General features: G+C 48.4%; 3 protein-coding genes across 4 annotated transcripts; 1 reads left to right on the top strand and 2 right to left on the bottom strand.

Moving 5' to 3' along the window:
- The first annotated feature begins 119 nt into the window (after nt 1-119).
- Nucleotides 120-18,401, top strand: LOC108136445 (serine/threonine-protein kinase Smg1). Its single transcript, XM_017257608.2, has 9 exons — nt 120-795; nt 858-1,221; nt 1,330-3,643; nt 4,161-7,751; nt 12,340-12,650; nt 13,470-14,826; nt 15,314-16,291; nt 16,353-16,719; nt 17,317-18,401. Exons 1-9 carry the CDS (start codon nt 369-371, stop codon nt 17,514-17,516), a joined length of 9,909 nt encoding a protein of 3,302 aa, XP_017113097.1. The 5' UTR covers nt 120-368; the 3' UTR covers nt 17,517-18,401.
- LOC108136446 (alpha-1A adrenergic receptor) lies at nt 8,004-10,577 on the bottom strand. Of its 2 annotated transcripts, XM_017257610.2 has the most exons (3): nt 9,848-10,577; nt 8,317-9,007; nt 8,004-8,241 (listed from the first exon to the last, which is right to left on the bottom strand). In XM_017257610.2, exons 1-2 carry the CDS (start codon nt 10,318-10,320, stop codon nt 8,356-8,358), a joined length of 1,125 nt encoding a protein of 374 aa, XP_017113099.1. In that variant the 5' UTR covers nt 10,321-10,577; the 3' UTR covers nt 8,004-8,241; nt 8,317-8,355. The 2 variants fall into 2 exon arrangements, with proteins under 2 accessions (XP_017113099.1, XP_017113098.1); XM_017257609.2 differs by having other exon boundaries at nt 8,004-9,007.
- Nucleotides 18,402-18,455: 54 nt separating the features above from the next.
- Nucleotides 18,456-24,578, bottom strand: LOC108136447 (E3 ubiquitin-protein ligase znrf2). Its single transcript, XM_041710767.1, has 7 exons — nt 23,385-24,578; nt 22,055-22,181; nt 21,879-21,974; nt 21,679-21,784; nt 20,833-20,903; nt 20,506-20,683; nt 18,456-20,232 (listed from the first exon to the last, which is right to left on the bottom strand). Exons 1-5 carry the CDS (start codon nt 23,904-23,906, stop codon nt 20,846-20,848), a joined length of 909 nt encoding a protein of 302 aa, XP_041566701.1. The 5' UTR covers nt 23,907-24,578; the 3' UTR covers nt 18,456-20,232; nt 20,506-20,683; nt 20,833-20,845.
- Between the last annotated feature and the right edge of the window lie 208 nt (nt 24,579-24,786).

The following is a 24,786-nucleotide window of genomic DNA, read 5'->3' as shown; positions in this document are numbered from 1 at the left end:
ACCACCTGTATTCAACAGTTTCTTATCGAAGGAGCCATGTTTCGTGTCACGACATTGAACATATGTACTTATCAAGGAGTTCTGGAGCAGTTTGTCCACAGGCAGTCACATGAATATGATCTAAATTTAAGGGAAGTTCGGACAAGTAGGGATCTTGATAACGGGGATTTTCCAGAGAGGGCTTCCTCCGCGAATATATCGATAACCGACGGTCCGTTGCGCGCCCCCGCCAGATGTGCCCATCGATAGTTTATTGGCCCACCCACTAACTGATGTTGGAACAAATAACGAGAAAAACCAAATTACTTTCGTAGTGCGAAGCGAAACCACGATTGATCACGATTGATGCCGAGATTGGAGGAGACTTGATGTCTGCGCTAGCGCCGCCAATGCCCTCAATGAAGAACGCGCTCGGGCAGCCGGACAACTACAATAGTGCCTCCACGGGAACTGGGACGTCCGAGGAGGAGGCGTCGTCCGCGTTCCACGCGGAGTTCGACCGCGTTTTGCGGAACAACAATGGCAACAACCAGGGAAACGATGCCAGCAGCGGTAGTGGGAGTGTCAGTGTATCTGGGTCCGCATCCGCATCCGGATCCGGATCTGGAGGCAGTGAGTCCATGCTGTCGCTGGGCGGGAACAAGACGCACGAGTCTGCGCAGACGTTCGGCAATACGCTGGTGCTGCGCACCATGCACCACGACATGTCCATGTCGATGGGAATGGGTGTGGGGATGGGGCCGCCCAAGGGGCAGGTGATGACCCCGAATCATCGCAAGGTGTTCCAGTGCAAAGGTGAACTGTTTGCAGCTGCTCTAGAGCCTTGACCTTAATGTGAGTGTCCCATTGAAATCCAGGTGATCCCGTCAACGTGTCGGCCAACGGTGAGGATCTGCGCCTATCCAAGATCATACGCCGCCTGAGCAACGAGTCCAATCCCGCCGTGGCCTTGGAGTTGTGCGCCAAACTGGACCAGGCCGTGCGCACGCCCATCAACCAGGGCTACATGTCCTGCTCGTTCGTGTGGATCCTGGAGAACATGCTCACCCTCTACAAGCAGTGCTCGCCCGCCGTTCTCGACGAGTGCAGCAAGACGCTCGGCCTGATTGGTTACATCAACCGCAAGTCGTACCCCATCTACGAGGAGTTCATCGTGGTGAACTACCGGAGCTGCCGCCGGATGCAGCGCTACCTGATCGTGGCCCTGCGCACCACTCTGAGGTGACTGACCCACTTGACCCGCCTTTCGTTTCGTTTCGTTTCGTTTCGTTTGCCCTAATTCATGCCCTCAATTCATGCCAATTCCCCCAATTCCCCATCCAAATGCAGCTGCGACACCAAGGGCGAACTGCATGTGTACGCCGACAAGATTATGCTGCTGCTGAAGGACTTCCTGGAGAATGCCGAGAGCGCGGACAACTTCACGGCCGTAAGCAACACGCTGGTGCAGTTCTCGGCCAGCTATCGTGAGGCCTTCGAGTGCCACTTTACCGACGTGGTGGACATCATCATCGGTTGGCAGCTGGAGGCGGGCCAGCCCGTGCAGCTGCGGGCCCACTGTGCCCAGGTGCTGGAGCAACTGACGCCGTATTTTAGCAAGCAGATCGAGTTCAGCTACGGCCTGTTGGCCCAATTCGTGGAGGACATCACCGGGCTGGAGGAGGAGGATCCGGCGGAGCGAGTGGCGGAGCGAATGGGCGCCCTTGTGGGCGCCTTCAATACACTGCTCAAGTGCCTGGCCCGCATGCAGATATTCGTGGGCATGCCCACCTGTGAGTGCATCGTCCAGCTGGCCGTGGATCACCTGACCAAGATAATGGTGCCGCCCATGCACTCCGATGCCCATGTGAACATCAACGAGCTGCTCTGCATCTGCCTGCTAAACAACTTTGGCGGCCTGGATCCGAGCACCTTGGAGCACCTGCTGCTGGCCCAGATCGACCAGTTGGCCTGCCTGAGCGTTACCCATCGCCAGAGCGTTCTGTATCTGCTGCTCTGCACCGTGCGGCGACTGCGGGCACGTCTGCCGCCCAGCCTGGTGCACCTGATCTTCCACCAGTCCAGTTCGTATCTGGCGGAGGTGCGCCGTCAAACGCCGGGCGGCATTGAATACAGGCTGCTGTTGCGCACCTGCCAGGAGACACTGCTCATCCGGAACGTGCCCCTGCTGCAGCAGGCGTACAAGCACCTTGTTGACGACATCGACGCCTGTATGCTGCAACTGCTCTCGACTTCACCACCAATGGACGGCATACAGAAGGAGAGACAGGAGGAGCAGGAGGAGGAGGCCGAACGGAGGGCCGGCGAGGCGGGCGTGTTGCTCGTCTTCCATCTGGCCGCCTTGGCTGCGTTGGCCAAGCAGACCTCCTCCATTATCGGCATGTACGCCTGCAAGCCCTCGATTCTGGAGCTGCTGCTCACCAACTGCCGGGCCGACGAGCTGACGCTATGGAGCCGCTATCCGGCCGCCCATCAGGCCATTTTGGGTCTGCTGGTGGTGCACTGCCAGGCGAATCACAATTTCCGCACCAACTCCAGCCTGCTGCGCGACCAGGAGCTGGCGGCGGAGAACACCTCACCGACGGCCAATAGCTTTGCCAGCATTCTCCGATTTCTGGACTCGGTGCTGCAACAGGCTGGCCAGCTGGCCACCCACAATCTGAGGCTATTGCTGCAGTGGACGCAGCAGCTCCTCAGCGAGTGTCGCGAGAAGGCCGATCTGCTCCTGGAGCAGGAGCACTTCGTGGGCATTTGTCGGCACATGGCAGCAGCCGCCTCCAAGTGGACGCCCCAGGAGAGTGCGGCCTGCATCCAGACCGTTTTGGCGTATGGCCCCGAGAGGCTGGGCCATCTGCCCGACCTGCTGATCCTGTACCGCGACACGGCACTCCAGCAGCTGCAGGTGCTCTCCCCGAATGGTCATGCACCCTATGCCCAGATCTATGCCCAGTTGCCACTCCACTTGACCCTCACGGGCGCTGAATCATTGACAGCCGGCATGGCGAGCCGACGTGTGTGCGTTTGGCAGCAGCGGATGAGTCAGTGCAGCGCCGTGCGCGACACCGTCTTCCGGGACTTCTTCGAGCGCCTGCAGAGGCCGGAGCAGGAGTCGCTGGCGCACAGTGTGCGGGAGCTGTTCGTGCGCAGCTGCCAGGTGGCGTCGCAGGACGAGCGGCAGGAGAAGCTGTCGCAGTGCACGAAGCGCTGCCAGCGCTTGGCCACCGCATGGCTGCAGTTCGAGGCAGCCAGGTACTGTGTGGACCAGCGCCTGCGAACGACGCTGGGCAAGCCGCAGGAGACGTTCCTCGGGTTCGAGGCCATCATCATGCGCCACGCCCGACTCCTGAGTGGCTGTGCCAAGGAGCTGGAGCGCTCCGCCCTCGATGGCCTGTCGCTGGAGCAGTTCGTCAGCATGCAGGGCAATCTCGGCCTGCTCCTAGGCTTCCTCGACGCCCTCGAGAAGCTCATCTACAATGCCGCCGAGGGCAGCGCCTTTGCCCTGCGTCCGCCGGAGAAGCCAGTGGCCGCCTTCTTTCGCCTGAACAACCCCACCTGCCAGTCGTGGTTCAATCGCATCCGCATCGGCGTGGTCATCATTGCCATGCATGTGCAGCAGCCGGAACTGGTCATACGCTATGCCCAGGTGAGTGTCCTCCACGGGGATTCCGTATATCCACAACAGTGCTGCCACTTTAGGGTGCCAAAAGGCATCTCATTAATGGTTAACAATGATAGCTCGTGGGTTGGTTTGTGATTTTTTGTGGCTTAAAATGCAAATCACCCTAATTATGCTCTCTTACTTACTTACTTACTACTTGACACAAATAACTGACAATCACAAGTGTTGTTAAGTGAAGCTGATGCATTATAAAGCACTATAAGTATTTTTTAATTAAATATTTGTACAATACTTTAAGATATGAAATAATGTTCTTATATTTCATGAATTCAGAATTCATGTTCCTTTTCAATTTAAGTATTTTTAATTAAAAATATTTTATTTTTTATTTTAGTTCAATGATTTGGCAATTGTTTTTTTGACATTTACATAATTTATAGCAATTACCAGTTACCATTTTCCAAATCTAGCGATGTTTTGCTTTGCAGGTTTGCAGATCTAACAGCACTGATCCACAACTCGATTTTCTCTGTTTTTGCAGCAAATCCTGCTCACGCAGAAGACGCAAGATGCCACCTACAGCCAGGCCATTGTGTACATGGCCTGGGCGTGGGTCAGTTGCCAGGAGGCGGACTCCCTGCGCGGCCTGTGCCTGTGGGCTCGCTCCAGGAGCAGCAAGTCCTACCAGTGGCTCTGCTGTGCCGCGGATCAGGCGGCCGGCAAATTGGAATCGGCACTGGCCGGCTACCGGAGCATTTTGGCCGAGGAGGAGGAGCGGCAGCAGCAGAAGCAGCAACCGGAGTTGGAGCCGCACACGCGACAGTTTGTGGTGGCCCAGATGATGCAATGTTTGCAGGACCTGGGCCAGTGGTCGCAGCTGGTGGAGCTGAAGCAGCAGCAGCTGACGCGACCCGAGGACCGGGAACTGAATCCCTTCCTGCAGCGCAGCAACGTGGAGGTGAGTGCCCTGGAACGGCTGCTGGCCAAGGGAGAGGAGTCGTATGCTTCGTCCATGGACGACTTCAGCGGAGCCCTGCAGCAGTTGAGTCTGTGGCCCAGTGACTGGGACGGATCTGGATCTGGATCTGGATCCGGAGGTGGATGTGGCTCCTCAGGTGGACGTGGCAGCTTCTCGTCCGTCCATGTGAGCCAGCGAACCGAGGACATGGTGCTGCAGAAGCTGATGGAGGACCGTTGCCTGCCCGATCAGGCCAGGAATCTGCTGGATGTGCAGTGGCGTGACAGCCTGCTGAACCCCAGCTGTGACCAGAGATCCTGGCGTGAGCTCACGCTTCTGCGGCACATTGTCCAGGGTGTGAGTGGCGGCCAGGAGTTGTGCCTGCTGCCGCTGAATCCCGCGGAGAGGTGCCAAAGTCGCTCGAATCCCATTAACAGTGCCATTCTAATGCGTTGCCTGGCCTGGACGCAGTTGCTCCGCCAGCACTGTGCCCCCGGCAGCTGGGAAACGCTTTGCTTGGACGCCGCTGCCGCAGCTCGAGAGGAGGGAAACCTACAGCTCGCCGAGAGCATGCTGGCCCAATTCTTTGGCCAGCCACTGGAGGAGATTGCCGCACAGTTTGCGGCACAGGAGCAGGGTGTGCCCACGGAGAGTCCAGAGTTGCTGCGTGGCTACAGTGAGCTGGTCAAGTGCCTGCATGTGCAGCAGTCGCAGTGCGGCGACCTCAGCTCCTCCGTCGATGTGTGTGCCGCGCTCTGCCTGAACATCCAGCGGAGCAGTCATCACCCGGAAGTGGGTGCGGATCTGTTGCTCAACCTGTCCGACTGGATAGCCGCCAGGACGTGCAATGGCCTGGCCACCGGCCAGTCGCCAGCCCTGCTCCAACTGCTGGACCAGCTGCCCGAATGCCCGCTGACCTGTGGCCCGCGGGCCAGCCAACCGCTGGCCATACCGCAGGCGGAGCGCCTGGTGGCCCGCCTCATCCATGCCAGCCTACAGCAGCGTCCCCACTGCGAGGCGGTGATCGCCTACGGCAACTGGTGCTATCGCTGGGGCAAGAAGATCGTCGACAGTGGCTGTGTGCTCACCCAGGCGGACGTGACGGCCCTCGGCCAGGTCCTGGACACCGCCCAGCCGCTGGACAACGACCAGCTGGGCGAACTGCTGCAGGCACTCAGCATGGAGCAGCCGCCGGCCAACTGTGCGGAGGTGTGTCCGGAGGCGACGCGTGCCCGGGACGACGAGGCGGCCAGAAACTGCCTGCGCCGGCTCACCCTACTGGCGGATAAGTCACCGGACGTGCTGGATGCCGTCCTTCAAATTTGGCGGCGGGCCATTGCCAACACATATGATTACTACAAGGATGCGGCACGCTCGTACTTTCAGTATCTCAGTTTGAAATCGGGATCGGTTTCGGTTTCGCTTTCGGGATCGGAATCGGGATCGAGGGAGAAGACAGCAGAAGGAGGAGGAGGCAAAGAACGTTACCATGTGGATGACAGCAATCTGGTGACCACAACGCTGCGACTGCTCCGGCTGATTGTGAAGCATGCCAGCGGACTGCAGGAGGTGCTGGAGCAGGGACTGCAGACGACGCCGATAGCGCCGTGGAAGGTGATCATACCGCAGTTGTTCAGTCGCCTCAATCACCACGAGCCGTATGTGCGGAAGAGCGTGTGCGACCTGCTTTGCCGTCTGGCCGAGAGTCGCCCCCAGCTGGTGATCTTCCCAGCCGTTGTGGGCGCCAATCGGGAGGAGCAGCAACAGCAACAGCAGCAGCAGCAGCTTGATGCAGCAGTGGCGCCCAGCACGGAGGATGCCTGCTGCTATGGCTATCTGCTGGGTGAGCTCTCCAAGCAGGCGCCCGAGGCAGTGCAGCATGTGCAGCTGATGGTCAAGGAGCTGCGCCGCGTGTGCCTGCTGTGGGACGAGTACTGGATCCACTCGCTGGCCCACATCTACAACACGTACGTGAGCCGGGTGAGTGCGTTGGCCACCGAATTCCGGGCCGACGACCACGAGGGCAAGAACAATCGCTTCAATGTGTGGCGGCCGCAGCTGCTGGCCGACCTGGAGCACCTGGCCGCGCTCACCGCCCGTCCGGCGGAGACCAGCTACGAGCGCAGCTTCCGCAAGCGCTTCGATGGACCCATACGCTCCACCCTGGACGCGTTGCGCACCCGCCGCTATCCGGAGGCGTGGGACAAGCTGAAGCAGCTCTACCACATCCTGCAGTCGAACATGATACGCGGCACGGGCAGCACCCTCAAGATGCAGAGCCTCAGTCCGGTGCTCTGTGGCATCGGACGCATGCGCATCTCCATGCCGGGCCTGGACGCCCATGGGCAGGACGCGGATCAGGTGTACATCGAGAGTGTCGAGGGCTCTGTGTGCGTGCTGCCCACCAAGACGAAGCCCAAGAAGGTGGCCTTCTACGGCAGCAATGGCCAGCGCTACACGTTCCTGTTCAAGGGCATGGAGGATCTGCATCTGGACGAGCGCATCATGCAGTTCCTGTCCATCTCGAATGCCATCATGGCCTGTCGCAGCGATGCCCCCGGCAATGGATGCTATCGTGCGCATCACTACTCCGTGATCCCGTTGGGCCCACAATCCGGATTGATTAGCTGGGTGGACGGAGTCACACCGCTCTTTGCGCTCTACAAGAAGTGGCAGCAGCGACAGCCGCCCCAAGTCACCGGAAAATCAGGAGCAGGCGGTGCCGTAGTCAATGCCAATGCCACGCGACGTTTCACGGATCTGTTCTACAGCAAACTGTCGCCGCTGCTGGCCAAGCACAATCTACTGGTGAGCGATCCACGCCGCCAGTGGCCCATCTCCGCCCTGCGCCAGGTGCTCGCCGAGCTGTCGCAGGAAACGCCCGGCGATCTGCTGGCCCGCGAACTGTGGTGCCAGGCGGGCAACGCCGCCGAGTGGCGGCAATCGGTGCGGCGGTATGCCCGCTGCATGTCGGTCATGTCGATGATTGGCTACGTCATTGGACTGGGCGATCGGCACCTGGACAACGTGCTCATCAACCTGGGCAGTGGCGACATCGTGCACATCGACTACAACGTTTGCTTCGAGAAGGGACGCACTCTGCGCATCCCCGAAAAGGTGCCCTTCCGTCTCACCCAGAATCTTGTGCACGCAATGGGCATCACCGGAATCGAGGTAAGCTCATGATCATCTCTTTCCATTGGGTGCCTCTTTGGAGGATATATTGTAGTGTGTAACAAGTAGAATGAAGTATATATATTCTTGATCAGGATCTAGCCATGTTTGTCGAGACTTTGGAATCTTTAAAAACCAGATAATTGGGATTTTACAAGCAGATTTACATGCTCTGTAACGTCCACAAATCGTTAATCTGAGACATGATAGCGAACGATATATATATTTATTCCGTCAAGATCTATCCATACACCAAAAATTATACAAATCCAACCAATATTTTAGAAATTATTGGCAATTAAGTTATTGTGACGTCACTTTATACTTGAAAAACGAAATTCATATTTTTAAAAGAGTGGAGAGAGAGAAATAACTGTTAGCTCGCGCTTAGCTTGCTGTGTTTACCCTCGGCAGATGGCGCCACTTAGAACCCGATTGTTGTGTTGTTATATTATATTGCATACTTATCAGTTCGCCCAGTTTCACAAATCTATATAATGGGTTAAACATGAGTAGAGCTCTAAAAGAAAATGCTTTAATTGCTATCATCTGAAAATAATCCTACCAAGTCAAGGGATGGGTATTTGGGTAATCCCGATGCTGATCACTGAGTGGCCTTGGACTTGATCTCCTGCTGGTAGCCCGTGGAGGAGGAGGTGGCCACCTCCATGCGGTGCTTGCTGTCCGCCGGCAGCTGATCCTCGCACTGCCTCGCCGACCGGCAGCATAGGGTTTGGGCGAAGGCTCGCCGGAAGCCGGAGTTCTTCCACGAGTAGATGATCGGATTGAGGGCCGAGTTGGCGATGGCCAGCGAGAACGTGGTCTTGTAGATCATCGAGCTGCTGCGGCAGATGCTGAACAGCTGGGCAATGGCCACGCAGAAGTACGGCAGCCAGCAGAGCGTGAAGCAGCCCATGATGAAGACCACGATCTGGACGCTCTTCCAGTCGGGATGCAGCAGCATACTGCGCATGGTGGTGGCCTCTTCCGTGCTGTACACCACCGACTGGCGCAGTCGCTGGGCCTGCTTGGAAGCCTCGCGCATGATGCGCCAGTAGACCAGCAGCATGCAGATCCAGATGATCACAAAGCCCGGCGTGATCACCCCGGCTATGTAGCCGGGCGAGAGGACCTCGTCGAACTCGCAGGCCTGCGCCTCGGGCCACCGGTTCCAGAACACGGGCAGCAGGGCCACCAAGGCACCCAGGCACCAATTCGAGATGATGATGCTGTAGGCCACGCGTCGGGTCATGTATCTGTGGGAGGATTGGAAGGATAATTAGGTACTCATCTTTTTTGGGGGAGCACAGGAACTAAGCTTAAAAAAGAAACTTAACAAACTACACTGCTAGAAAAGGGAATAGTACAATAAATTGCATATTCAATTGAATGACTTAAAATGAAAATATTTATATATAAATGTTGAAAATATGTGATTTAAAATGGCACCTATTTGTGCATTGATTTCAGTTTAATATGCTTTACATTTAAATTTCAATTATTAAAATCTATTACGAAAATACTTAAATATAAATCACAATTTTTATATATTTCAAATAACTAAAAACAGCAATGAATTCAAATCAAAGCTTATGATATTTAACTTAATCCTTATTTTTAAAAGTGTAAATTAATTGAATTAAATGACTGAATATTGAGAGACGAATGGTGATCAGTAAACATTTAGTATTTAAAATATTTATCAATAATTAATATGATTGATGAAGCATTGTTCTTCGTACACAAAAATTTGGCTACAATGTTTGCGATTTTTGAACAGCTGAATCATCGAATTTGAATAATGCTCTTGAGAAGTCTTGAATCATCTAAATAATTGAAACACATGATACACATTTTGTTAATATCAATTATTTTTAAGAACCTTTTGAACAATTGAATCATCGAATATGAATCATCTAAATAATTGAAACACGTGATACATATTTAGTTAATATATACTTATTTTTATATTATTTGGGATTTAAAAAACAAACTACGACATATAAACCGACTTCTGTAAATAGCTCTATTATGAGTAGAGTATTGTATTTCCCGTGGGCTACCCATTAAGCAATAGTACTTAGTATATCAATTACCTTCTGTAGTGCAGGGCGTAGACCACGGCTATGTACCGATCCACCGCAATGGAGATGAGGGTAAGCATGGACACGCAGCAGGCGCAGATGAGCAGGAAGAAGCGCAGCAGGCAGGGCGCCCGCATGGCCCCAATGTCGGAGCCCATGTAGAAGACCAGGTGGTAGGGCAGGGCCAGACCCACACAGAAATCGGAGACGGCCAGCGAGAGGATGAACAGGTTGGAGATGACCGATCGCAGGTGGCGGCAGGTGCGCACCGCCACGATGGTCAGTATGTTGCCGCCCAGGATGAGGCCGAACAGCAGGGCATTGATGGCCAGCCAGAGGAAGTGACCGGCTCCCAGGCTCGTCGACTGAACACCCAGTTCCGTGGGCGTGACTGTGGCATTTTGACGCGGCCCCAGGAGTCCGAGCGATGCCGGAGTACTCCGATAATCCCAGGCGGACGATGATGAGCCACTGGAAAATGACATTGCACACACACGACGCTAGAAACGAAGCGCACGCGGAGCCAGTGTGAAAGTATCTGGTGGCCGTGGGACTCGGAGCCGGAGCTGTGCGCTTTTTTTGGCCCAGGACTTCGGCTAGATTCGGAATCGGATCCAATTTGGGGTTCGGCTGGAACCGTGGGCGTCGTTTGTTTACGTTTCGCTGGTGGCTCCACGACATCGTCACCGCCAGTTAACTGATAACGCGCTCAGATCCAGCGTGAGAACCGCAATCCGTCGATAAGCCAGCCACTTTGGCCCGGGCCAACCACCCAACCACCCAACTACCCACCAATTGAGCCCCCCCCAAACCATTCATTTTCACCCATTTTTACCCATTTTCACCCATTTTTACCCATTTTCACCCATTGTCACCCATTGTCAACCATTGCCAACCATTTGGAGTGCCCGGACTCGGACTCCCGGGCCGAATCAATGGCCAAAACCGATCGCTGGGGGTTTTAGCAGATTAGCCCAGCTCCACAGACCAAAAATAGAACGATAAAGTCGGGGGCAGCAGTAACTGAGATACATACTATAGTGTACTACGCTTCGCAGAAACATCTTTCATTTGACAACATTTCCAGTAGAATCGATGGGGTCTTCTAGCCATTGAAATAGTATGCCACACAAGACCAAGGTTGACACAATAGTAATGTTTCCAAAGCCTTATCGTTTTACTAGAAGGTATCATATAGGTAAACCCAACAATTGACCATAAAATATTATCAGAAGCAGAAATGGATAGATATTGCTTAGACCTCTTTCCAAATACATGAGGTCTTTAAAATCCGATAACCAGTTACACAATTGCAGGCAACGCAGTAAATGATATTAGTCTATACATATATAACCATTTTGTTAGAAACATCTAGTAGAAACCTAAGTTTAAAAGGTAAATATATTAAATGCTAAACATATATGATTTCATCTCTTATGTATTCCTTATAGCATTGTGAATCTAAATTAAAAAGGTTAAGCATATGCATCTCAGATAATATTTATAGCACATCGTTTTCAAAACTCAATAATTATATTACAAAAATATTATCCAGATAATATCAATTAATCTGGGCAGATAAAAGTAGCAGATTCCAGATTTCAATGATACATTATCTATATATATATGTTTTTAAAGTCTAAAAACAAACACAATCGCAGTCAGGGCAGAAAAATATGCGTAGTTCCACATTTAAAACCATTTTGGTGGATACATCTAGTAAACACTTAAAAAAAATGAAGTGATATGATAAATAATGACATACATTATTTGGAAATTGATGTATAATGATATTTAGCTAAAATTAATAGATAATGTTAAATATCATATCATCTAAAGCAATAGTACTCAAATCCTTTCCAGATAAAACCTTTTAATTTAGGCATATGAAAAACATATACCAGATAAATAGAAATCGAAGAAGTTGTAAGTAAAGGTGCCCCTGCTAGTTCCCACCGTAATAATATATATGTATATTTGTCTGTTATCTTGCAACAGATGACACATATTTAGACTTAGCCACCCGTTACAATAAGCCATGCACTTTTGGCCTGTTTGATTTTGGCCACACCGCTTTGTCGTGCAGAACGGATCGAAAGCACAAGCCATCTGAGGATGGCATGGGCAAATGGATCAATGGGGGTAAATCTGAACCCCAGATATATGTGAACAGACATCATGGGGCTTATCACATAAATTACCATTGCCAATCTACAATTGTAAACAGCGATTAGCTTCGATGCCAGTGGAGGTCGTATATGTAGAACATGGTTATGGTTCGGGTTTTGTTTATGTTTCTTTTTCTGGTTTTGGTTTGGGTTTGTGTTTGTGTTCCCATGCAATCAGCATTGCTAATATATCGAATCGTATATCTGTACGATGTACGACAGATGGAAACGGTTCCGCCGTACATTTATGGACCCCAATGACCCGTTTATGGACACCCATATATATATCATCGCCTAACCTTTAACCACTAACCCCGTCTTCTTCGTCCTTTGCAGGGCTCCTTCCGGCTGGGCTGCGAATATGTGCTGAAAGTGATGCGAAAGGAGCGGGAGACCCTGCTGACCCTGCTGGAGGCCTTCGTCTACGATCCCCTGGTCGACTGGACCATCAACGACGATGCCCAGGCCCTGCGACGATCCCTGAATGCCAAGCAAGGAGCTGGCGGAGCAGCAGGTGGCCCCGGTTGCGGAGAACTCAAGTGTCACAAGAAGGACAAGAACAAGACAAAGATCCACGATTGGGATGCCAAGCGGCAGCACTTCCTCAGCAAATTGGGTGTTCTGCAAAAGTACTGGGCCACCAACAAGTAAGTAGCTTTATAGACTATTGTTTTGAGCCTTAAAACGGGGTAACTGCATTAAAATTTAAGAAAAAATCCTTTTTTAGACATTTTAAAAGGAGTAAAATTGGCAACAAATCGATTGGTATCAGGATTGTAAACAAATTAGGTAGTTTAACTTAGGGTTGGAATTAAATCCTTTGGTCTCTCTCTGCAAAAACATTGTTTGAACATATGAATTGCTTTAAAATTGTCTAAAATAATAATGAAATTTAAACTTTATTGTGGACCATACATATTCATAGATATATCATTTAAAAATCAGTTACTAATAAGTAAAATTTAAACCTTTAAGCCAACCATTAGTAAGAAACAAAATGAAACCAAATGTATGCCTTATAATGATGCATTATTCCTATAACCATGCAGAGGGTATTAAAATTTCAGTCAAAAGTTTGCCACGCAGCGTTTATAAATAAAGTATATGTATATGATCTTAATTAGTTTTAAAGCTTCCCAAAAGTCTTCTTTATTTTGTAGGTAGTTTACAAATCAGAAAAGGCCACATAAAAACAATTGGAAAAACTAATGAAACAAATTATAACTTCTTTGTTTTGAAAATTTTAGCAAATTTACTTCGAGATTTGCTGATAGTTTATTATGATTATTATGTATTTAAATTTATAAAAAATTGAAGAAAAAAGGAGGTATCTTTATTTTTATTTTTATTTTATTTATTTTTATTTTTGTAATATTTGCTAGGGTGCTTCTTGCCCAATTTTGCTTCCTTTCGTGTTTAAACCTCTTGGTTGACCATGAACTGCTTTACCTTTGCCAACTTTGCAGGACGGACATGATGCTACAGCTGCAGGAGATGAACCACGAGATGGGCAACCTGCAGGCGGCGCAGACCAAGCAACTGGCGGCCGAGCAGGAGCTGGTGGAGCTGAACCAGCGGAGCGCCCTCGTGTCGGAGATCAAGTCGCTGGGCACGGCGATGGAGAGTCACAGCTTCAACACGGCCTCGCTCCGTCATGCGGTGCGTCGCGGCCACTCGGAGGCACTGGCCGCACTGAGCGCGGAGCGCCTGGCGGACTTTAACCAGGTGCAGTGCCTCCTGGGCACCTACGGCCAGTGTCTGCAGCCGTACCACCTGACCGAACTGCACTCGCAGCTGGTGCAGTGGCAAATGGAGGCGGAGAACGATGGTGAATGCATGGAGTCGACTGCCTTGGCGGAGGCACTGCCGCTAGCCGGTTACGCCGGCATGCGTGGCCAGTTGGAGGAGCTAATGGGCCGGCTGGTTGTGGTGGCCCTGCAGAGCACAGAGCACCTGCAGCAGTATGCGGCGGTGATGAACTTCTTCCCGGAACAGAGCCACCGGCAGAATCTGTTCGTTCGCTTCCACGACAGCTTCGGGGCGTACATCCAGCAAAGCGGCGGGGCCATGGACTCGTCGGGCAGCAATGCCCATTCGCCATCCGGTTCGATTATCTGCACGGCCGACGTCCTGGGCGTGGCCGATGCCCTGGAGTCTGCCTGGATGCGGCTCAGTTGCCAGCTGCACGACGCCACGCAGCGCTATGCCGCCAAACAGGCGCAGGCCCTCAACCTGGGTGCCCCGCCCACTTCCGCCCTGCTGGCCATGATCGGCCAGAGCGGCTGCAGCCTGCTGCTGCTGCAGGCCAGTTTGGTACGCACCCTGGACCGAGCTGGCGGAGCATTCGCCGCCTACGAACAGGTGGCGCTGGCCAGCCAGGATGAGGAGCTGCTGCAGCACCAGCTGCACTTCATCCACCTGGTGCGCTCCATGTGCCAGGGTGTGCTGGCCCTGGCCGAGCAGGAGGATCTGCATCTGGGCCAAATGGAGAGCCTGCTGGCGGCACTGTCGCATCTCAAGCAGATGTTCGAGTACGATCTGCCGGCCAGCATATATCGGCTGCTGTTGCTGCAGCCCAATCTTGGCCAGCTGAGCGCCTTGTGCCACCTAAGTGCCTCCAGTCTGGGCCAACTGTATTTGGAGGCCACGCTCGAGAAGGAGCACCAGCCGGCTGAGGAGTTCCCGGCGGAGTGCAGATTCCTTCTGTCGCTGCAGCCCGCCTACGAGCAGTTCCAACTGGCGGCCAGCTCCTTGGCCTCGTTGGTGCGGAGCGTCAAGATGATGCTCGAGGATGCCCATGATTCGCAGGTCCAGCAGTTAATGGTAGGTGCATCATATTTTATGTTGTGTGTGTGTGTGTGTATTTTATGCTATGTTGTGTTTGCTAAAAAAAAGTATGTCACAGGTAAACATTTTTGATTAGGATCAATTAGCCGTGTTGACTTAGCCCATGTCCGCATTTCTGTCCGTTTGTCCGTTCGTAAGATTTCGTTAACTATGAAAGTCAGAGTTTTGGGATTTAACATGCATGCGCTAGCCAAGTTAATTTTAAAATATGGCCACGCCCAATCTAACGCCCACTAATCGCAAAAGTCTGTGATGTCATATGAGATTTGGGATTGGACAGCTGGTAATATGTATATGTTTGTTCGGTTAATATATATGGAATGGTACAAAAACGTTTCAAATCCAAACATTATTATAGAAATTATTAGCATAAATGTAAGTTAATGTATAGATGCTATTGTATTAAAGTAGTTATAATGCAGTTCGGTAGATTTAAATTGATAAATTTTCTTGTTTGTCCCAGGAACTGGGCCTTCTCAAGTCTGGCCATGTGGAGCTGGACGACGAGTGCTTCTTCGGACTGGTCAGTGAGGCACTGGAGTCCAGCCGCAGTTGTGATGTGCATGAAATGGCACGACCCGTGCTGGGCCTCGTCCAACGCCTCCAGGCGGAGAGTCTGGCTGGCCTGCTGCCGCTCCTGGCGCGCAACTTCTACACCGCCGTGGGACCGCAATGCCAGCCCACTGCCACCTGCGGCGTCCTGGGCGACGCAGCTCAGGCGGATCACCTGTGCGAGGGTCTGTTCATCTCGCTGCAATCGGATGGCGGACTGCAGCAGCAGCAGGCGGAGATGGCGCTGCTCAACCAGCAGCTGGAGCTGCACACCCTGGCGGCATCGGCCCAGCACTGGGCCTATTCGGAGGCCCTGGGAGCGCAGTTGCGCTGCGGCCACCACATCGTCAGTCGCCCCAAGCTGGCCGCCATCGTTGGCGAGGTCTGGCAGGAGCTGGACCAGAGCCTGGCTAGCCTGCAGCATCTAGAGGCTGGCCTGGGCTCCCTGGTCGAGCAGTTGCAGCCGCAGCGCAGCAGCTGGAAACGCAGTCACATCGAGAGCTTGCTGCGCATGGAGCAGGCTCGCAGCCACCGGGTGGCCGGCCTGGTGGCGGTGGTGCGCCAGCTGGCGGATGCGGCCAGTGCTGTGTCCCGGCTGGAGCAGCATGCCGGAGCCCTCGGCGAGGAGGGGCTGGTGCAGGTGGACCATCTGGAGCAGTGGCTGGCCGCGCACGGCCAGTGGCAGGCGAGCAGCTCGCGAATCAGCGCCGTGGAGCAGGCCGTGGTGGAACTACTGGACCCCGAGGGCGCCATCGATCCCTATTGGCTGGAGAATGTGCACGGCTTGCTGGAGGAGCACACGTGCAAGGTGCAGCGTGAGATTGCGGCCCTGGAAGGCGAACAGCAGAGCAAGCATCGCTTCATCTGCACTCTGCTCAAGGAGACTCTGGTAGGATTGTGTTTGGAAAAGCAACTACAATTTTGAATGACTAACTTCCCTATTTTCACAGCGCCTGCAGGACAACATGCCGCGCTTCCATGTGCGCAGCCTGTGCTCCGATGCCCAGGCCCAGGCGCAGGGTCAGGGTCAGGGCAAACTGGTGCCCACCGATGTGCAGCTGCTTGGCGGCCACTTGCGCGACTGCCAGCGCCTGCTGCATGCCCTCTTCCAGCGGCTGCAGGATCTGCGCAAGGATCTGTGCGCCGAGCGGCGAGGAGGATCGCTCCAGCCCGCCACGTTGCAAAGCTGGCGACAGCAGCTGCAGCTCATACTGCTGACGGCCAGCCAGGAGGTGAACGAGTTCTTCAAGAGCATGGACGACTTCCTGCAGCACGCAGCCGAAACGGACTCCTACGAGACCTTCACGCACTCCAAAGGTGAGCTGAGCAACCTATCTTCAAGGGTCTATTTCAGGGTAACCCATGAAAAATCGGCCAATTTTTAGGGCAATTTTTTTTACGCAAACTACCTAAAACGTTTTAAATGATCAATACATCACAAAATAAATACATATATTAAATACACTCAGGCAATTAGGTGCTTAAAAAAATATTAAGTCATTAGGCAAACGAAATGTGTGGTAATTAAATGTCCTTTTTCCGAAATTGATTTGCGGTGACCAACATTTTAGAGAATTAGATCATGTGAATTACATTATTTTTTCAGATTTTTAGAAAGAACCAATTTTAGCACTTCTATTTTTATAAAAATAACAATCGAACAATTGAAGACTACATTTTGAGATATTAAAAAGGCCTGATAAATTTTATAAAAAAAATCGTTTTAAGTTTTATGTCATCGATGTCTTTATTTTGATGACCATATATTTTTATGAATTTTGTTTAAGTTGCCTTGAAATTTTAAGAACATATTATTTACTTATTAAAAATGTTCTTAAATCTTGTTCTACTAAAATCTATCTTTTAAATAGAGAGTAATAAAAAGGGATTACTAAACTAAATCCGTTTTTCCAGGTGCCAGCAATCTGCACGAGCAGAAGCGCAATGCTTACGGCGTGTCCGTGTGGAAGAAGATACGGATGAAGCTGGAGGGCCGCGACCCAGATGCCAACCAGCGCAGCTCCGTCGCCGAGCAGGTGGACTATGCCATTCGCGAGGCCACCAATCCGGACAATCTGGCCGTGCTCTACGAGGGCTGGACGCCGTGGGTCTAGGCCTCCACAGTGGTCGGCCGCATTTTGGGCTTTTGACATCACCACGCATCACAACTCGGAGCGTATAGACTACATTCAACATTGGGGCGACCTCTGGACCGAATCGAATCGGATCGGATCGGATCGGATCTCTGGTCCTCCAACGGACCAGAAGCAGTCGCATTGCAGTCGCCTGACGGCAGACCGACTCGACTCCCCAATGAAGGCCGTGGCGGAACCAATTTGGCCACCGCCGCCAAATCCCAACCAAGTGTAGTTGCATAAACGATAGGAAACGGAAACGGAAAGGGAAACGGAAACGGAAAGGGAAACGGAAAGGGAAAAGGAAGCGAAACGACAGACAGACGGACGCGGAGATTTGTCGGACCGGACCGGACCCCGTGCTCCCTCGGATCGCATTCCTTCGAAGTGGACAAAACGAGTAACTGGTCGGATGCCGGATCGCCAGCAGGAGTAGCAAAAGTAGCAACAGCAGTTGCAGCTCACATAGCTCCCGATTCGCTATTTAAAACGATCTGGGCCTTACGACGTAATCGGAGGTTTCAGATTTTCAAATTACGTTTTCCGGTCTCAGCCTTTTGCCACTCGCAATCCTTCCTTTTGTTTTTGTACGACTTTTTTATATGCGATTCGATTATGCACTATATATTCAATTACGCCGTGCCGGATCTGTTTAATTGTGTGTTAAGCCAATCTTAGTTTTTTTTCCCCCCTTTTACTTTAGTGCAATTTCTGTAAGTGTGTAAGCCGATTGAATTGTGTCTCCAAATTATTAAATCTGTAGCAATATTAAAACTCTATATATACAAACCCCTATATAACCGAGATATCCACGCCGCCCATTCTCGTTTTAATTATTTCAATAAACGCAATGCTGAATACAAACGTTTTGACCTTTTTTTAATTCCCAGAGAGAAAGAGGAAGTAGACTGTAGACTGTTTTGTGGTATATATAATCACTCATTTATTTTCTAAAGTTCTTCTCGTTTCGCTTCCGTTTTACTTGACAATTGTTATCCTAAATCGTTTTTATTTGCTCTATTCGCTTTGGTTGGTTATAAAAGTTCAAATATTTTCTTTTACATTTTTTTTTTTTTGCTTTTGCTTCGATTAGTTTACCAATCTTGCCATCGGGATACAAAAAACCATTTCTCAAATATAACCAATATGGAAATTTTTGTGTTTAAATGTTAGATTTATATCGCTTTTGCATTCGCTTTTATTTTCTCGTTTAGCTTTGGAGTGAAATCAGTTGTATCCTCAATCGCTCAATGCAACGCTATAGTTATACAGTTACAATTTATATATATATATAATATACATATACAACGTTCTATATATATATATATGTATATATGCATGGTGTATGGGGTGTATATCTGTACAGTACATTAAAGTATATCATTTACAAAATAGTTCTTACGTGCTGCCGCCGTCGCTGCTGTTGCTTCGGTTGCTAAGGAAACTTTGGCGGATCATCGACGCAATCTTCGCTGCGATCCGGTTATCGATGAGCAAGGATAGTAAAAATAATGGGTAGTAGGTCGTAATTTACATACAATAATCATACAGTAATGATAATAAACGCACAGCTTCAAGGCAATCGGCGTTCCGAGACTAAAGGTCTGGTGGTGGCAATTGGTGCAGCCATTGAATTTAGCTGCCGCTGCATCGTTTACAACCAGCTCAAAATGTCTACGGATATCGGATGTATGGCCAGTTTGAAGCTTTTGACAGTATAAAAAAACAAAAAAAAATTGAACTGGATTTGTCCTTAGCTTTCGTTTGACCAGAACTTCACATTGACAAATTACAAATAATGGCGAATATTTAAAATATTACTCATTCGATCTCTGTCAATTAAATTTTTTTCTTTTGTTTAAACAAAAACACAAACAAAATGTTGATAACAAACATGGATATAAAAACATTACAATAATTTAAATATAACTAGCCATAACTAATGGATAAACACAAAGTGAATTGATTGCGATTGTTAAACAAATCTTAAAATACATCGAAATTGGTGAAAATTGTTTTCTATCTTCGTTACATTTCATTCTTATTTGAAGTGTTTTTTTTTTTTGGTTGCTTTGCTTTTCGTTTTCGTTTGTTTGTCTTCTAATTTAGCATAATTATTAATAGTATTTGTTATTGTTATTTTCTTTTTGTGTGTATTCTCTCCTTACGCTTGTGTTTTTTTTTTTTTTTTTTTGTGTTTATCCTATTTTAGTCCTGTTTAAAATAATAAATACATACATATACATTACAATTACAATTACATCATTATCCATAGTACAAAATATAAAATTTAACATCACATTGGTTGACATTCTTTTGTTGGTTGGTTGGTTGCTTCGCTTTACACTCCCTCGTCATCTTAATCATCTGGTTGTTGCTTCTTGTTGTTGTAGTTTTGTGGGTTGGTTGATTTCGTTATTTGATTTCTTTTTTTTTTTCATTTTTCTCTTACTCTGTTTATTATTATTATTTTGCCAGTTTAGCATTGTAAATTATTTTGTTTCAATTGATTTGTGTGTGTTTTTTTTGGGTTCCGTCAGCAGTCGATCGGTCGGTCGGTAGGTCAAATGATCGATGGCTCGATCCCACTCTTTAGATCAGCATTTTGTGGCATAGCCTCTCCCATCCTATATCTTTATCCTAAATCCTTAACGCTCTTTATTTTCAAGCTCCAGCTCGTCGCGGTGTTGAACAGCTGAAAGGGATGGGATATTATTATTTTTAACATTATATATCTTAGCTCAAAATACATATTCTTTAATTTAAAAAAATTGCCTTATGAAAATCTATTTAAAATTGATTTTACTTTTTTCGCTTTGGGGGTATATTGTCCTTCAAACTTTATATCTTTTGCTTTCTATGAAGATCGAATTTAAAGTTGCAAATGAAATTTGTGTTTGTGCAAGTTTGACATCTGATGACATATGAATCTTTGATAGTTAATTGTATTACAAACTGCTCAACATACGTGTTAGCTATTTGGTCACTGGGCCTGGGAATCTGTGCCCTAACCCAGCGATAAAACCCTCCTTCGCACCGCGTCCGACTGGCCAGTTGCAGTTCCAGATCCAGATCCAGTTCCATTCCTGCTCCAATACCGCTCCTCCTCGCTTGCATAACGCACCACACAAACAACTCGGCGAGCTCTGTAACACAGCAAATGCAAATGCAAATCCCATTATAATCGAGAACCTGCCCTTAGTATTCCCACAGCTGGTCGCAATTAATGCCGGTTACTAGCTTTATTTGTCCGGACAACCAACACATATGTGCCAATCGTGGGGGGGGAGCTTACCTGGCGAGGATTACTAATCTCCAGGATGCTCGGGACAGGAGCGATTCACCTCAAACCAACGGTCGATGCATCTGTGGGGGGTCACAAAAGTCGAAAGTATTGCATTTAGTAGTGGAAAGTCCCACCATTATGTCCACATACTTATATTTAAATTTATTGCCCCAAAGGGGTGAGTTAAGTGTAAAAACGCAAACTGAGACACTCCCCAATTATTCGCTATTGAGTCTTTGTTCCCAAGCGTTTTTATTTCTTTTTGCGGTTTATAGGGTTTTGTGGTAAAGAGTTCTCTTCGGTGGTTAATTAAATGATTACGTTAGTGATAAGGTACCTAATTCCCTACTGTGCAGTAATAACCGATTAAAAAAACGAGCTGCTCAGATAAGTAAGGAATTAAAATCAACCAACTTGTTTTAAATATATAAAATGATGTTTTATTATTAGAAATACTTGTAAATATTATTATATAAACTGTAAATATATTTATAATTAAATGATTGACTGATTAATATCTTTTAGATCCATTTTACCCAAGTTTCATTAAAACATAATATATTTCCAAACAACAACGATCTTTTAGATCGATTATAGCCTCAAAAAGTCCATCTACCGATACCTCATACTTAAACTTGTTAAACTTTTACTTATTATATTAGATAAATAGTGTATTGAATTTTAAAACCTCCTAGTTTGATTATTATTATATAAACATATTTATAAGAAAGTTCATAGGATTCTATTGATTGGATTATATCTTTTTTTTTTTTTTTTTACCCAATTTTCTTAACAAAATATTATATTTTATTAAGATCGGTTATAGCCCCACTTCCACCCCTAGTTTAAACTCACCCTTTGTGATATATGCAGAGACATGGCAGCCGGGCGATGGTGTCCCCCGGACTCAGGTCTTCAAGGCAGATGACGCACTCGCCCTTGGCGTCTGACAAAACATCCTCTGGAATGTGAACGCATATAGAGAAGGTGGGTAAATAAATATATACATATATTCCTGGGAATCAGGGGAGTTTGGAATTGCTGTATATGCATACCGTTATATGAGAGTCGTGGTTTCGTTAGGCACATGACTAAATGGCATTCAATGTCGTCCGGCAACACAAACTTATTGCACACAGGGCACTTGATACCTGCAATTATTCGGGGAGTTTCATGAAGTGATCGGATCAGGTGTAAAAATGGTACGATGGTACCATTTAGGACCACTTACCATTGAAGGACCAAATGTGCGATGGAAGCGAGGTGGCCGTGTACACACGGCCGATCCCATTGGCGGACGTGGCGGAAGCGGCCAGGGCGATGCTCTCGGCGATATTGCTGCCGGTCATTGACATGTCCTGTAATTAATGAATGCCGGAAAAGAAAGAGTAAGTGAAATAGGTGCCATGGTGCGTATACGTTATATTTAGAATATTACAATCTTACATGTACGATTATTTCAACTAGTAAAAAACTTTTATTTGCCTGTCTAAAAAAGCCATAGATGAAACTAAAATAACCTATGAGAACACCGATCTGTTTTTAAAGTTAATGTAAATGAATTTATTCCTGTTAAAGTAACTTTATACATAGATTTGTATTAATAAAATCAGTTTGGAAAATGATCTGATTAACAGCCATTTATTTTGAACAAAGCAACGTATACGTTATATCTTTCAATTATCAAATTCTGCAATCTAAATTACTTGATAAAAATAATATTTATTGGCCATAAAGTATGCAAATAATATAGTTGTTGATCTTTTACATATCTTTTGGGGGTATGGAATGTGCAAAGTATAAAGTAACAAGCATTCTGTTTGATCATATTATAAGTTTGAAATAAGAGTTTACCATAAACATAAACATAAATAGATATGTAGATTACGAAGAACTTTTAAAATACCTAAAATATGATAAATTAATAAAGCTACTATACAATAATAGTATTATATTAAATAGAAGCTAACTTTGGGGAATAATGAATTTGAAAAGCCATACACATAAATCATAATTGAACTAAAATAACCTGACCTTTGGAATAGCCAAAAAAAAAGACTTAAATAGATAGAGTACTGAATTCTATGAGATACTGACTGCAGGGCACAAGAGTTTCTATAGATGACTGAGGCCAATCTGATTTAAATAATGATTTTGTACATCATTTTTTTACTCATGTACTAATCCACGTTTTGACCTTTGGAATGTCCAAACTTTGTGTTCGATGAGATACTAACTAGTCACTAAATTAGATGAATGAATTCAGAATTCTACTCCTGTTCTAACCACTTTTTGACCCGTCGAACATCCAAGCATTGTGTTAAATGAGATACTGGCTACAGGGTACAAGAAGTTCCCATTAACTGGGGCTAATCTCCTCCTGAATCCCACTTACTAAACTGAATTCTAACAGACAGATATGCATGGGCCATAATTCTACTCCTGTACCAATCACCTTTTGACCTTTGGCATGTCCAAATATATAAATGAGATAGTGACTAAGAAGTTTCTGCAGCTGGACACATAAACACGGGGCCAATCTCCTCCTGAATCTCACTCACCCGTATGGAATCGCCCAGGGTGCGTCTCTGCTGCATGTAGGGCTGCGTGGCGGATCCATTGTTGTTCCCGGCGGCCGGGAAGCTGCTGTTGCTGTTACTGTTCGCATTGGCCGCGTTCGCCGACACGGAGACACCCACGGCAGGGTGGCCATGGGCCGCGTGCGGATGCGAATGCGGACTGCTGCCGGACGAGGTGATCGAGCCCACCTGCTGCTGCTGGGCCGCCTGCTGCTGGATGTCCGGCACGGAGCTCAGACTCCGCGCCCGCTGGCGATCGATGGACGTGGAGTTCTGATTGTGGTTGCTGTACACCTGCAGGCCGGGCAGGGTGCGCAGCAGATTGAAGCCCTGGCCGGCGTCATTGGGGCCGCCGCTGCCGCTGCCGCCACCGCCACGATTCTGGCCGGGATGCGTCGTCGGCTGGGCCGTGTGGTCGGCTGCTCCGGTGGAACTACTCGAGAATGTCCTGGAGCGAGGGCTCTGCTGGCCACTGGTCGCCGGAGTGCTCGCCTTTTGACCCATAGATGCAGGATACTACTGGATGCCTTCGGATCCTTTGTCGGCGTCTCCTCCCCTCCTGCGCCGCCTCCTTCCCCTCCTCCTCGGCGCGTCCTCTTTGTCTGCTCCTTCGCGTGCAAATCGGAGCAGACAACAATAGCAAACAATGCGATGTGCGATGTGCGGATGATAAATGCGGTCGGTTTTTTGTCGCTCGGTTGATAAGTATATATGTGTTTTGGTGTTTTTTTTTTTTTGATTCTTTTTGTTTTTTTTTTTAATGTGTGTCTCTGTGTTTGTGTCAAAAGTGCGGGCGTTCCGGAGGGCGTGGGGGTTGTGGGAGGCGGGGCTTTGGGGGCTGGCAAGGATGGGGGGCGGGTGTTAATGGGTGCGTAGTTGAATTAGAATTGTTGTTGTTATTGTTGCTGTTGCTGCGGCTGCTATTGCTGCTGCCCCGTTATAATTCGCCTGCTGATTGGGATTCCAATTCCTGTATTTCGCTGCGCTGGCTGCTCCAAATTCTACGCGCTACTGCTGCTCTCGCCGACAAAAAATAAAGGTGTGACGCGACGACGACGACGCTGCTGCCCAATCTGCCTTGATTACACTCTCAATTTAAATGACCGTTTTCATTTTTTTCTTTTATTTTATACATTACATTAAAAAGAGTTTTCAACAGAGGCGTGCAATTTACGATAGGCTGTCAATCGATTGTCGCCGAGAATTCTAATAAGAATGGTGGTGGTCCTGTATAGATATTCAGCGAGGACTCAATCCCAGACTGCGGTTTTTTCACTAAGGACATTTTCAGGGCTTTTTTTAAGATAAGAAATTTATATGAAAATTATTCTATTTGTTATATCTATGGGATATTCTTATATTTATGTGTTCTTATATTATAAAC

Source organism: Drosophila elegans, unplaced genomic scaffold (assembly GCF_018152505.1).
Source record: "Drosophila elegans isolate 14027-0461.03 unplaced genomic scaffold, ASM1815250v1 contig_149, whole genome shotgun sequence".
Lineage (NCBI taxonomy): Eukaryota > Metazoa > Arthropoda > Insecta > Diptera > Drosophilidae > Drosophila > Drosophila elegans.
This window is presented reverse-complemented; position numbering and strand designations above follow the sequence as displayed.